A 14,337-nucleotide genomic window follows, 5' to 3' on the forward strand; every position below is an offset into this window, starting at 1 on the left:
TCCCTAACAGGTTTGATGAGATCTAGTTTATCAGGCGCCAGCAGGCACTAGGGACTCAGTAAACAACTTCTCTGGGAATTTAGTAAATATGAAATCTTACTGTAAGCAAAAGGACTTAATGTATGAAGCAGTTAACCGTAAATAGTTTGCTTGACTATTGTGTGCGTATATTTATTTTATCCCTAACAGGTTTGATGAGATCTAGTTTATCAGGCACCAGCAGGCACTAGGGAATATTAGTGGTCAGAATGGCGTGGTGCTTAAGGGTATTAGGAAAGCATTTCTTTAAATGAGGGTGTTTTTTTTTTGTTTTTGTTTTTTAAGGAATGCACAACTCACAGTGCGCCATGTGGGGACAGAACCCACAACCTTGGTGTTATTACTAGCTCCATGCTCTAACCAACTGAGCTAACCCTAGGAAAGCATTTCTGAAACAACACTCCAAAGTAGTATTGCCCAAGTGGCCATCATCTACTTGATTCAAGTTTTCGGAAATGCCTAGTGGGCAATTTATGGAGAACAGAAAATTAACCCTCCATATCCACGTTTTCTTGGACAGGTATTAACAGTTGGCACTAGTGTCCACATAGATTGGATGTAATGCTCAAAATCTGGGTCTTAAGTAGGGTGGGGCTTTGGGTAGGCAAACTAAAGAGCTTCCGGATCATCACGTGTTTACGTTTCAGGTGCAGGAATGGAACTTGTCCATGCTCCACCCTCTGCCACCTCTCCTTTGCAAGGTTGCTGGACAGCTTGCAGAGTCCCCGCCCGGGTCTCTGATAATCCAAACGTGTCTGGTGAGAAGGTCAACCACTGCCTCAGTACTGTCTTCTGCCTGCCTCCCACGCCCTCTACACCGGCTGGCTGGTAGTCGGCAGCTCAAAGGGTTTTACCCCCGAGGTTCCCAAGGTCTACCCACTTCACACGCCTCCCAGGCTGCCCTACTGGCCAGTCCTCTTTTGCAGGCTAACTCCAAGAGCCCAAATGTCGGAACAAGCACAGCTCACTTTTCTCAGGGAATCCCGTTCCCCCGCAATCCCAGAAGGGCTTTGGTACTCGGCTGTGTCCTAGATGCAGCTGCTTCTAAAAAAACAGCTTGGGACAGTGGCCGTCTTGCAAACTACAACTATACTACTTGCTTAGGAGTGGGACCTGATCCGGCACCGTCAAAACCTGGGAATCAGAAGCGCATAGGAGCTACTTTCTGCCCGTCCTTCCCGCGGTGCTGCCGTCGGGCGCGACTTCGCGCCCGAGAAAGCTGCAGTGATTCTCTTGGGGGTATCGCCCGGCCTCCAGCTACCGCCCCGCAGGCGCGCAGAGCCTGAGCGCGCACGGGACGGACGCGCGCGAGGCCCGGGAGCGCTTCCTCCGGGATCGCGGCTGCGCAGTCGGGCTGGAGCCTGGAAAGGGGGGAGGAGGGTGGAGGAGCCGGAGTAAGGGGAGGGGGAGGAGCGGCGAAGGCGGAAGCCATGTTGGAGTTTCACGCCGAGCTAGGGGCTGCGAGCGTTCTCCTCTCCCTGTGGGTGTGACCGGGGTTTTCGGCCCAGCTGCGGGCTGCGGGAGGGGGGCGGGGACGGTTAGCTAGGTCGTCGTCGTCCGCAGCGGCGGCGGCGTGAGGGGAGCGGCGGCGGCCGCAGCGTGGAGCCGGGCGATTGTGACCGCCGGGGGAGCAGGGGGCCGGCCGCGGCTCCCACTCTCCGTGTGGCCCCCTGAGCGCCCCCCCTCCCCTGCCCGGGAGGGAGGCGGGGGGCACCCGGGGCCCGCCATGAACCCCGGCTTCGACCTGTCCCGCCGGAACCCGCAGGAGGACTTCGAGCTGATTCAGCGCATCGGCAGTGGCACCTACGGCGACGTCTACAAGGTGAAAGCGAGGGGCCGCGCGCAGCCGAGGCCGCGGGGTCCGGACCCGCGGCGGGGAGGGCCGGGGGCGCCCCGGAGCTTGGGCGTTGGGTGTCCGCGCGGTCTCTCCGCGGGAGACGCTGGCTACCGGGAGCTGTGGGGGAGGAGGCGGAACGGGCTCCCAGGGCTCCGATGCCTTGGAGCCAACAAAGGGCCAAACGTTTAACCTCGAGACTCCAAGGTCTTACCTGAGCCCTTCCCTAGACGCGCGTTTCCCGGGAAGGGCTGAACGCGAGCGGGCAGCTCTGCTCTTCGAGGAGCAGAGAGAGGCTGGGCTTTTGTTGCATAGGCAGGGTCAGTGCGACGAACCAGACAGCAGGGGTTTGGCGTATGTCAGACCTGCGTGCTTCAGACAGACCTGGCATTATCCGCTGTGGGTTGAGAACTGCTGCCCACCAGGCCCTGTGGTAGTTATTACACTTGGCAGGCAACCTCCGGACGTAGCTAGCCCCTCAGCCTTCAGCCTCTTAGCATCCGCATACCAGTTTCTTTAAATTTTCGGAGTCATGGCTTTCTTTTGTAAAAGAGATCTAGTGAGCATGATTCTTATTATTTTATTTTTTTAAGGAAAGAGCAACTTTGTTTTCTCCAAGTCGAACTGGACTTTGATGCCTTATTAAACTTGTTTTTTTGCAGTGACACATAGGATTCATTCTTTTTGAATGAATTGAATACTTGGGAAAGGTACTGGTTGGGCAAGGTTAGAATTCAAAGCTCATGAGTAGTACAGCATTCCTATTATAGAGGGACCACTTCTAAATGTGGGAGATAAATCACTCTTCCCTGGCCAGCTCAACTCTTGGCCTCGCAGAGGCTGCCAAGAAGAGAGGAGGATAGTGCCAAATGTGGCAGCAGTCTTGATTTAGTTGTGTATCTTCTTACTGGTAACTGAAGTGGAACTCCTCCTGTTTCACATAACACCTGAGGATGCACAAAGAAACTTAATTTGACTTTGAAAAGTTTAGCCTTAACTTTACTTTGCTCATCGTGTTTAAGCAATAGGTTTTTACTTTAATTCCAGTGCAGTGCATATGGTAACTTGGATATTTAATACCGTGCAGCCAATATTCTGCATTAGTAGTTTGTGGATGTTTGGCCTTTCACCATCACTTACCAATTTTCCCACATAGACAGGTGTGTCGTGCACACCTACTACTATGTATAAGGTACTGTGCATCAAAGCACGTGGATCGTAGCAGTAAAAGACATGTTCCCAAGTCTTACTTGGAGTTTATATTTTTTTTGGACCAGAACAACGTTAAGCAATTATTTAATAATTACTGTATTGCAGTTTTATTTTGTGCTGCAAAGAAGAGAGGATTAGGATTAGGGTTATGAGAGCATGTAACGGGAGGACCTGATCTTCTTTACGGAGTCAGAAGCAATGGGGAGAGGGGATTATGCCAGATGGAGAGATCATAATCTGTGAAGGCTCTGAGGCCTGAGGTGAGTATTTGAAAGAATGACCAGAATGACAGTATGGCTTGAGCAACCGAAGAGGGATGACCCTAGATCACGCAGGTCTCTTAGGTCTTGTAATGAGGTCAGACTTCTTAGGACAATGAGGAGCCATTGCAGGGTTTTAAGTAGGGGAGTGAGATTAGAATTGGATTTTTAAAAGCTGTGCGGTACCTACTGCATTGTGCAGAGTGGATACTGGAAGGGGAAGAGCAGTTAGGAAGCCATTGCAATAGTTAAGGTAAAAATAATCATTATTGCATTTTGGAGTTGGGGGTGATTATAAAAATTGAAGTGAATGGACCCAGATCGTTTACAACTCGTTAAGAGTCTAGTTGTGTTTAGATGAAGTTAACTAAAACTTTGCTACTGTGTAAGTCTCAGGTGGCAGTGTGTATGGTAAATAAGAATAATTGGCCAATATTTACTATATTTAGGGGGGAAAAGCTGGTAGTTAAGCCACATGATTAAAAAGTAAACAAATTAAGGCCTATAATTGCCTAAGGACATTTATGTGCAATACATGTATAAGTTGAGTAATCTTATCATCTGTTTAAAATAATGATAATAAAAACTAACATTCGTAGAGTGCTTATTACTTGCCAGACACTCTAAGATTTTTCCATGTATTAACTTACTTAATCCTCGCAACAGCCCTATGAAATAGATACTGTTGTTAACTCCATTTTGCAGTTGAAGAAACGGGGGCACAGGGAGGTTACAGTAACTTACTAAAAAGTTGGTAGGTGGCAAAGCCAAAATTCAAACCAATTAGCTTTAGAAACTGCGTTCTTAACCAAGAGGCAGTACTGCTTCTGTAAAGATAGGATATGGGCAGATAATGTATTACTGAGTTTCCGCTGGAGAAACTGAGGCATACATTTAGTTCAGCATTTTAGTTGTAGCCACACTCTGAGTTATAGAGGATCTTTAAGTAGTAGTAGTTGGGATACCTAACTCCTGCTGTGCCGCCAGGCCTCACTGTTGTTTTCGTCATCCACGGAACGGACATCAGATAGTAGATGCTTGATCCCTGCCAGCCAGACTCTTCCAATACCAGTGGCCCAAAGCAGAAAAACTCCATGTGGTTTTTGGCATCATACATCCTGCTTGCTAAATAACCCACAGTTGAAACTCTTTGTATTTTTGTCTGTAATCATGTCATGCTATAAAGATAACATTTTTTGTATTTGTTTTGCTGTTTTACATTTTTCTTATTTATACCAATTATGTTGATTAGAGAGGAGTGAATGCATTAGAGGGTTTGTTTTTAAAAGCCAGTGTATCTTTGCATCTTAATACATCAGGGTTTAGGTGCTAAAGTGGAATGATTGGATTAAGGAAATACTTAAGAGACCTAATTATAGTCTTAGAAGGTTGGTGTTTTTAAGGTATTTTTACTTTGAAAACTGGTCTTACGCAGTGTAATAATGGCGCTTATTATATTTAAGGTGGCATGGTTTAGTAAAAAAAAAATCACTGAACAAGCATGTGGAAGATCTGGAATTTATCAGCTATGTAACCTTGTAAAATCGTTTTAGCCTCTCAGGGTTGTTTTGTTGTGAAAGTATTACCATCATCTGCCCTTGTGCTTATGATGTTAAATAAGTGACTTGAATTTTATTTAACAAATAAGGTTTTATTTTTTCTAGACCAAAAAATGTAAATATGCATTTCCCCTGCATTGCCTTAAAGTATATGAAAATACAGTTTAAAAAAAAAAACCATACTTTTAAATGTCCTGTAACTCTGCAGGCTTTAACTGTCAGTGAGATGAACTATCTATAGTAAGGGTTACCTAGGGACCTAGGCGTTAACAACTAGAGGGAGCTCTGTGTTTGGTCCTCAGGAAGGCCATAACGTCCTCTGAAATTAATAGGCTTAATGTTGTATGTACGTGTGTTTTTCTGGAGAGGTGACTTAATAGCATTCATTACATTCTCAAAGAAGTCAGTGATCCCCAAATAGAAAAAAATGAAGGATCCATAGGTTTGTCATTTGAAAGCATATTTTTGGAGAAATTAGGCGGTTATTTATTTATTTTTTTTTCCCCCAGATCACACTGTCAACATTTATCTATATTAATAAGATTTTCACATGCATTGTGCTCTTCTCCCAGGCAGCTTTCCAGTTTAATTTGTATTATTCCTACCCTTAAAGTGTTCATGTCCTGCTGTTTTTCTAGATTTATTACTAGAGAGCAGCAGAAGATACAAAAGCTGGAGCTAGGGCAAGGCAAAGGATGTTTTGAAGGACCAGTCTTACTGTGTTTCTCAGGAAGTATCTTACCTGGTCTCCTGTCTTTCGTCTGGTCCGGTCCGTGTGAACCCGCCCACAGACCAGCCTTGTGCCTCCAGCCTTGTGCTTTCTCCCGAGCTCTAGCCTCCAGCTGATCTTACACACTCCATCTTCTTTCAAGTGTGTACCTTTCCTCATATCCCACTTTTGCCAAAAGCTCCAAGATTGACAATTTACTGATAAGACTTAAGCCTTGGCATTATCTTTCACTTCCAGACTGGACTTTGTAGGCATTTTCCTTGTGTGGCTGGGATGCTCCAGGGAAAAAAATACTGTGAGTATATTGAAGACTGAGAATGAGAAGTTCTGTGGTCAAAAAACCAGCATACTCCAAACTTACTTAACTACCATATTTCCCCAAAAATAAGACCTAGCCAGACAGTCAGCTCTAATGTGTCTTTTGGAGCAAACATAATATAAGACCCAGTCTTATTTTACTATATTATTTTACTTGTAGTAAAATAAGACCGTGTATACAATATAATATAATAATATAATATAATACCACGTATAACATAATATAATATAATACCGGGTCTTATATTAAAGTTTGCTCCAAAAGACGCATTAGAACTGATTGTCTGGCTAGGTCTTCTTTTCAGGGAAACACGATATGGGATTCTTTTTCTCTATAGCAATATTGCTTGTCCTTAGAACTAGTTAGTGTCTTGTATCTTGTAGAACATGCTTTGGAAATGTTGATACTGATTTTATCTATGTGTGTTTAGAGGCCATTTCCTCTGAAGCAGAGGCTGCAATGTTGCTAACCTCCAAAGTAGAATTCCCCTTGTAGTCTACACTTGGACTCTCTGTGAAAGTGACAGGAGAAAAATTGAAGATTGAGCAATGAAACCAGGAAATTAATATATGTGTTAAGTATTTAGTGAATTATTTGTAACTGCATCTTTCAAGGTGTTCTGAATAATATCAAACACCAATTCTTTTATTATAGTCAGGATTTATAAGAATACTTCTGGAAAATTCAGTTCTGAAACCTCACCTCTGATGAGGGACGTGAAGACCTTAAGCATTTAGAAAAGAGCTGCTGAAGGAAAATAAAACATGTTTATTTGGGTTATGCTCATTTCGACTTCCATGGAGAATGAAGTCTAAAGGGGCAATCAGAGGAAATGGTCCTAAACTTTGGAAAGATAGCTTGAATATTTAAGGTAAATTAAGGTAGAATTTCTCAGCAATAGTTGTTTCAGATGCAAGTGACAATGGAACAAACTGTGGGATAATTTCTCTAGAGCACTTTAAAAAAACAAAAGAACTCCAGGCTATCTGATTTTGATATGGATCTGATTCCCTGAAGGAAGTTCTTACCTCCCAGATTTGATCTGCGTATATATACATTTACTTGTGCAAGAAAATCTAATGCATTATTTTGTATTGAGAATGAATAGTTGGTGGTTCTCTTGAGAGTGCACTGAACAACCATCCTACATTGAATCGTTATAATGTGAAATGAAATGTGTTAGTGGAAATGTGTGGGTGGAGTAGCAAAAATACCAAGACTTGGTACTAGGTATTTACAGGGACATAAAATGTGTACCTACTTTTAGTTATCCTAGTTTGAGATCAAAAGCTTGTTGATTTCTTCTTTTCTAGTGTGTTAAATCTCTTACTGTCCGAGACATTATCTAGACATTCCATGCATTATCCGGACAACTGACTCTATAGCATAGCCAGTTTAGTGCCGGGTTCTGGAGTCACTCTGCTTAGGTTCACCACCCAGCAGCCAATTACTTAATTGGTCTTTCTCTGCCTCTGTTTCCTCAGTTGTAAATGGAGATGCTTAGAAAACTGCTTAGGGCAGTGCCTGACACAGAATACTCAGTAATTGTTAATTGCTGTTAGTATCTAGTATTATTTATTATTAAATATTTCTCCTGCTACTGACCTCCTAACCTACCCTGCCCCTCAGGATTCTGCCTCTGGATGTTTGCACTTGCTGTCTGTGCCTGAATTCTTCTTTCGGCCAATGCCTGTATGATTTGCTGCTTCATTTTTCTCAGGTCTCAGCTCAGATGTCTCAGCTCAGTGTTTTTATAAAACAACACCCTGCCCTCACTTTCTTTCTTTACCAGATATGGATCTAGATTTTGTAAAGGCCTGAAGTTTATAGTTTGGGGGGAGAGGGGCTCATTAAGAAAACAAATAGATTAGAATAAAAAATTAGGTATGAAAGTATTTAGAATGACAAAAGATGTTCCAACAAAACACTGTCATCCTTTTCCTCTGAAATCTCTGTAGGCATTTAATCAGAAATGCTCTCATAAAATGTTTCCTGTTGACAACCTGGCTGTTTCTCCCCATCTGTAACATTCTGTGTCCCAGTAAGTTTTTTCCCCAAGTACTACCAACTTTATATCTAATACAAGGATGTTAGTAATTATAATAGTAACATAAAAAGAGAAAGATATGGGCTTTGATATTTGGTTTTCAGAGCAAGTCACCGAACTTAGGCCTCATGTCCCAGTGACTTTTCAACACTCTTCGAGGCCCATGCAAGTGAGGGGTCCTGAACTTTTAAGTTTCGTTAGCTTCATAGAAAATTCATCTCTGCTCCTTACTCTTTCCAGTTTTCATTATAGTGTGTATCACCTGATATTTGTTTATTGCCTTTCTCTCCGCACTAGAGTGCGAATCCAGGGAATCCAGGAAGCCAGTGGTTTTGTTTTGTTCTACTGTATCCCCAGAACCTAGAAGAGTGCCTGGTACATATTAGACTCTCAGTAAATATTTGTGGAATGAATGAACTGACATTAGAGGGGAAAAAAAAACGTGTGCTGAATGCTTTCAGAGGAAGGAGATCTTTGTTTCTGGTTGGGAGAAATCACAGCAGTTGTTACAGAGGAGGTGGCATTGGGCTTGATCTAGAGCTCTGGCATGAGTGGGTACAGAATGAAGTAAGCATTGTGGCTTATTATTCAACCTAATATAATCAGTAAGCTTAATTTAAGTATCTTCTACATATTAAGCAGTGTTTATAACTATTATATGCACATGAAGATACTTTGTCATTTTAAACTAAAGACCTTTAGTGACTAGTAAGTATATGTAGCTATTACATATTACTTTTATTTTGATTTTTTGAAAATGCAATTAAGTTTGGCTTTTAGGAAGAAAACTTTATTCACCAATACCAAAAGGCCTTAGGTTCAAGAGAAGAAATCATGTTTATTTTCTGTTTTAGCTTTGTTTCTTACCATTGTTTTTTTGTTCTGGAAGATGATGCCACGTTTCAGAATTTCAGCTGCCTTGAAGTGAGATTATAGGTTTGGATTCCTAATGTGACAATGTATTGCCTACCTGAGTTTTTAAACTCTAGATTTGACCATAAATTTAGGTATTACTTTGTTTAAACTCAGCTTACAAATTTGAGGTAGTAAGCAAGTTCTTTGTGTGTAAATCATCCACCTTCCCCTGCTCAAAGAATCTGCTCTTCATTGCCTACAAAATGTTAAGCTTAACAGTCAAAGCACTGTCCCTTTTGCTCTCTGGCCCGTAAGGATGGGTAAAATGTACATAGGTTGGAGGAGGCAGGAAGAGAGGAGGAAAGCAGAGGAGGTGAATGGGGTGTGGACGGGGCCATTCCAGGTGAGTTTACTGGGAGAAAGGCTTGGAGACTAAAAGAGAGGACCAACTAACGTGGAAGGCTTGTGTTGGGGGGCGGGGACAATTAAGATTTGCTAGATGAGGTAGTGCCAGTTTGTAAACTGCTTGAAAGCCAGGTGAAGTCATTTAGATATGAAGCGATAGGATATTTAGGAATTCTTAAGGCTTTTGTACAAGGACTAATGATGTTCAAAGTGCTCAGGATTATTCTGAAAATCATAATGAGAATGGATCAGAGAGGAACAGCAGAAATATCTGCTAAATAGAATCTTCAATTCTCAAACTTTTTGGTTTCAGAACCCCTTTGCACTCTTAAAAATTATTGAGAACCCCAAAGTTGTTTGTTAGTTTATATCTATTGCTATTGACTATGTTAGCAATTATACCTGAGATATTTTTAAAATGTCAATTTATTAAAAGGAATAAGAAACCTATTACATGTTAACATAAATGTGACATTCTTATGAAAAATAACTATTTTCCAAACAAAAAAATTTAGTGAGGAGAATGGCATTGGTGTATATTTTGCAAATCTCTCTACTATCTGTTTAAATAGAAGACAGCAGATTCTCAGTTCTCCTTCATTCTATTGGGATATTTTGTTTTGTTGACATACATGAAGAAAATATGGTCTTTCACATGTATGTATTTGGCAAAGGAAAATATTTTAGTAGCCTCTTTGGATAATTGTGGTTATTTTCTTCTGATGTTTCTCCACAACTCGACAATTGGTAGCTTCTTAAAAGTTAGTTGTGGGCTGGCCCGGTGGTTCAGGTGGTTGGAGCGCCGGGCTCCTAATACCATGGTCGCCGTTGGATTCCCACATGGGCCAGTGAGCTGCGCCCTCTACAGCTAAGATTGTGAACAACAGCTTTCCCTGGAGCTGGGCTGCCGTGAGCAGCTGGAGGTTGGCTTGAGCTGCTGGAGGTTGGCGTGAGCTGCCGGGGGCTGCTGTGTGCTGTCGTGGGCTGCCGTGGGCTGTTATGAGTGTCCAGCAGCCAGCGTGAGTGGCCGGCAGCTGGGGAGAGCTGTTGTGAGGAGCCGACCGCCGACCGGCAACCGACTGCCTCAGCCGGGGGAGCGCAAGGCTCATAATACCAGCATGGGCCAGGGACCTGTGTCCTACACAACTAGACTGAGAAGCAACATCTTGAACTGGGGAGGTGGGGGGAGGTGGGGAAAGGGGAAATTAAAAGTTAGTTGCAATATGGAATCTAAGACCATATCAATAAACCTTTCCTGTTGTTACGTTAACATGCTGATTATTGGTCTCTCTTGGTCTTAAAATGGATCTTTTTTACCCTTGCATGACCTTTTTTAACAGGATGCATGAGTCATTTGGAAAATATAGGTTTACTGAGTTAGCCAGATTTTCCCAAAGTTGCCAATTTCATTATACAATAGAAAAAATCATCACTCTTCTCATCAGAAAAGTCTTAAGGTTTGACGAAAGTTTTCCAAGATTCAGATTTCTTTTTGAAATTACTAAATGCATCACTTGCAACAAATGCTGTACATTTTTTCGTTGAAGTGACAAATTCATTTAGTTAATTTTCAAGGAAATATCAAATATCTAGGCATGAATAATCAGTTTGTCCGTTCTTTCAAGTAAAAATGGTATCTGTAGAAAAAGTAGCTAGTTCAATTTGCAACTCAGTCTTGGAGACAACCATAGCACTTTGGTATCCAGCATTTCATCAAACAGAATATTAAAATGACATGCATACAAGGGTCAAAATGTGATAAAATTAATTGTATGTATGCTTCAACAAGGGCATTGTTAAGTGAAATGAACAGGCTTTTTTTTTTTTTTTTACTCCTGAGTGCACGGCAGTGAAGAATCCTGCTGCCTTGATTTGTGCTGTTTGACCACCATTGCTTTTGCACAATCAGTGCAAGTATCAATACACAATAAAAGGGGGCAAATGACATTTTAGTATTACTGTGAAAATAGTTTTGACCTTTTGACCCTCATAAAAGAATCCCGGAATTGTGCTAGAAGATTATATGAAGTAAACTGAGGTAAGTGGTGACGCGCTGGACAAGACAAATAGAAGTAAAGAATGGAAAGGGAGAAGCAGATGGAGAAGCATCTTGGGGAAAAATTTGACAGAGCTTTATGGAGAAATGTGGAGATGGAGAAAGATGATTCAAAGAGGGCATCACAGTCTTACGCCTGATTGCTTTATAAATATTTGTTCAAATAAATAAATACTCATAGTTGCAGAATGATGTTAGTTACAAAGACAGTAAAGTTGAGAAAGGGAAGCTCTGATGAAGTTTGGATGTTTTATTAGAAAATAGAGATCTGTAAGGTTTCATTATTTTCTTGCTGTGGTTACACTAAAGAAACACTAAGAATAACTTGTTTTTTGTTGTTCTGAGGAGAATAGTAATTCTTTAGCAGTGTCTTTAAGACTAATGGAAACTGAAGAAGGTTAGTGCCTTTCTCCCAGCTCTTACTGAGTTTACCAGCATATGTCCTGTTGAAGAAGAATCCTGCAGAGTTGGAGGGTAATTGATGTGAGGAATCAGTGAGTAGAACAGTAGGATATGGACTAGACTATTTTTATTCTGGCATGTATTTTTTTAAAGTTTCTTGTTTTATTCTGATTATGACATTTATGTACTATTTAAAAAGAAAAAGTAGATGAGACAACTAAACAAAACAATTAAAAATAATCAATACTTTAACTCCCAGGAGAATACTCTTGGTATTTTGATATATTTTCTTCCAAGTTTTTTGTAGACAAGTATTTTACAAAACTTGTATGCTGTTGTATGTTTTTAAAATTAAATTATAGTTTATTTACCGTGAAATACATAGATCTTGTGTATTTCGGTTGGATGAGTTTTGACATACTAATATATACAAGTGTGTAACCCATGGCCTTACTAAGATGCATATATTCTGGACTCTGTGTTGTTCTGTTGTACTGTATGGCTGTACTTTCACCAGTACCTCACTGTCTTACTGTAGCTTTATAGAAAGTCTTCAAATCGGGTAGTGAGTCCTCCAACTTTATTGTTCTGTTCTTTTCAAAATTGTCCTATTCCAGGTCCTTTGCTTTATCTGTGTAAATTTTAGAATCAGCTTTTCAAGTTATATGAAAAAGCCTCCTGAGATTTTGTTTTAAATTTTGTTTTGAAATAATTACAAACTCATGGGAATTTGCAAGAAGTACCAAAGAGGTCTCCTGTACCCAATACCCAGCTTCCCCCCATGGGGACATCTTTACATAGCTGTAGAGCATTATCAAATTCAGGAGATTGATTGGCACATTGCAATCAACTAGCCCTTAAGCTTCACCACTTTATACATGTGCTCATTTTTTTTTATGTCTTTGTGCATGATCTTGTGACATTTTATCACATATATAGCCTACTGGGATATTTTTGGGTTTGTGTGAGATCTACAGCTCAATTTGTGGAAAATTGAGATATTAACAGCATTGAGTCTTCTGATCTATGAATAAGGCATTTCTCCATTTATTTAGGTCTTTAATTTATCTCATCAATGTTTTGCCTTTTAGTCTTTTTAATTTATAACTTTTACCCCTAGCTTTTTTTTTCCCAACTAATATTGTAGTAAAAGATGACTATTATGTAATGTTTCTTCAAGGTGGTATGGTAATCGGAATGTGAGCTACATTTTCAGTTTTTATTAAAATCCTCACTGTATTACTGTTGTCTGACTTCCTTTGACTTAACGTTGTACATTTTTAGCCCTGAACATATGGACCGCTTTTAAAATTGGCAAAAGTGAAAACGGGAAATGACTATTTAAAAAGCTACGTACTTTAGCTTTCTTATCTAAAGATTAGAACAAAGTCATTAGAAACTTGATTTAGTTTTACATATGAAATATATGTGTTTATAATAGTGTGCATGTTTTGCAAAATTTTTATTTTGGAGCTTATTAAAGAAAAGTAACTTAAGGTTTGTTTCATTCTTAAGTGAAAAATAAACAATACTGTACTAGATTATTGTTTATGATATCCTAAAGAATTTTTTTCTGATTTTTAAGAAGCTTATGCTCTGATTGAGGAAACAAAATATGCCGAAACAGAATATTTAAAGAACATTTCTAAGAGTGCATTTTAACAATTAAAAGAACAGTAGCATGTTATAAGTTCTATAGAAATTCAATGTAAGAGAAAGATGAGTTGGGGTTCATCTGATAAAGATTTTCCAGAAGAGCATATCTTGACCTGGGACTTAAAGATTAATACTGTGTTTGCATTTGTAGAGAACTGTGAGGGAAGCCATTCCAAGAATAGATAGGGACAAAAATATGGCTCTGGGACCAAAGTGGACAAAGAGGTAATAGATAACCATTCTGACTAAAGTAAGGGTCCATATTGGGAAATGTGAATGTATCAAATAGCAAGATACAGACAAATGCCAGTTGAAGAATGTGAACTCATTTGATTTACAATAGAATATCTTCCAAGTTCATTAGGGCCAGTCTTGTCTTTCTAACCTGCTTTAGTTGTTATTTGGACGGTATTCGGTGAGTTTTCTTTTGTTTCCTTTCCCCCTTTCCTCTCTATTAGGTTAAAAGTTATACATTTTATTTTTATACTTTGGAAGTTACCTTAAAATTTCAACATACATAATAAAGTTAATCGATATTTCTCTTCTCTTTCTGGTCATGGACTTTAGAATGCTTAATTTCAATTACTGCCTTCCTGTTCTATGTTGTTATCTCTTATTTTGGTCCTACAGTGTTTTTAAATCTTCCAGATTAGTGTTCATTATCATTGTTTTATACAGACAGTGCTCTTTTATGTTTACCCATATGTGTTTTCAATTTGTTTGCTCACTATTATTTCTTGGCATCTTACGCCTTCTTTCTGGGTTCAATTTTCTTCTTCCTGTTGAGCATTATTTAGTAGTGTTTTTTCTTTCTTTCTCTCTCTTTATGTACATATTATTTTTTTCTGAACCATTTAAGAGTAAGTTACAGACATCATGTTCCTTTACCCATAAACACTCCAGTGAGTATTTCTCAAAAATAAATATAATAAAACTGAAATAAAACTACATTATAATTATTAA

The 14,337-nt window shown here is 40.1% G+C and overlaps 1 protein-coding gene across 5 annotated transcripts in view; it reads left to right on the top strand.

Moving 5' to 3' along the window:
- Positions 1-1,448: 1,448 nt before the first annotated feature.
- The window catches only part of MAP4K3 (mitogen-activated protein kinase kinase kinase kinase 3), a 145,638-nt gene continuing 132,749 nt past the window's right edge, over positions 1,449-14,337 (top strand). For all 5 annotated transcript variants that reach the window (XR_004424815.1, XM_033124664.1, XM_033124666.1 and 2 more), the window contains exon 1: positions 1,449-1,861. Coding sequence is in view for 4 of the 5 variants with exons in the window: in XM_033124664.1 (XP_032980555.1) it covers positions 1,766-1,861 (96 nt within the window). In the remaining variant the exon portion in view is untranslated. The remainder of the gene's footprint in view (positions 1,862-14,337) is intronic.

This window comes from Rhinolophus ferrumequinum, chromosome 13, assembly GCF_004115265.2.
Source record: "Rhinolophus ferrumequinum isolate MPI-CBG mRhiFer1 chromosome 13, mRhiFer1_v1.p, whole genome shotgun sequence".
NCBI classification, from domain to species: Eukaryota; Metazoa; Chordata; class Mammalia; order Chiroptera; family Rhinolophidae; genus Rhinolophus; species Rhinolophus ferrumequinum.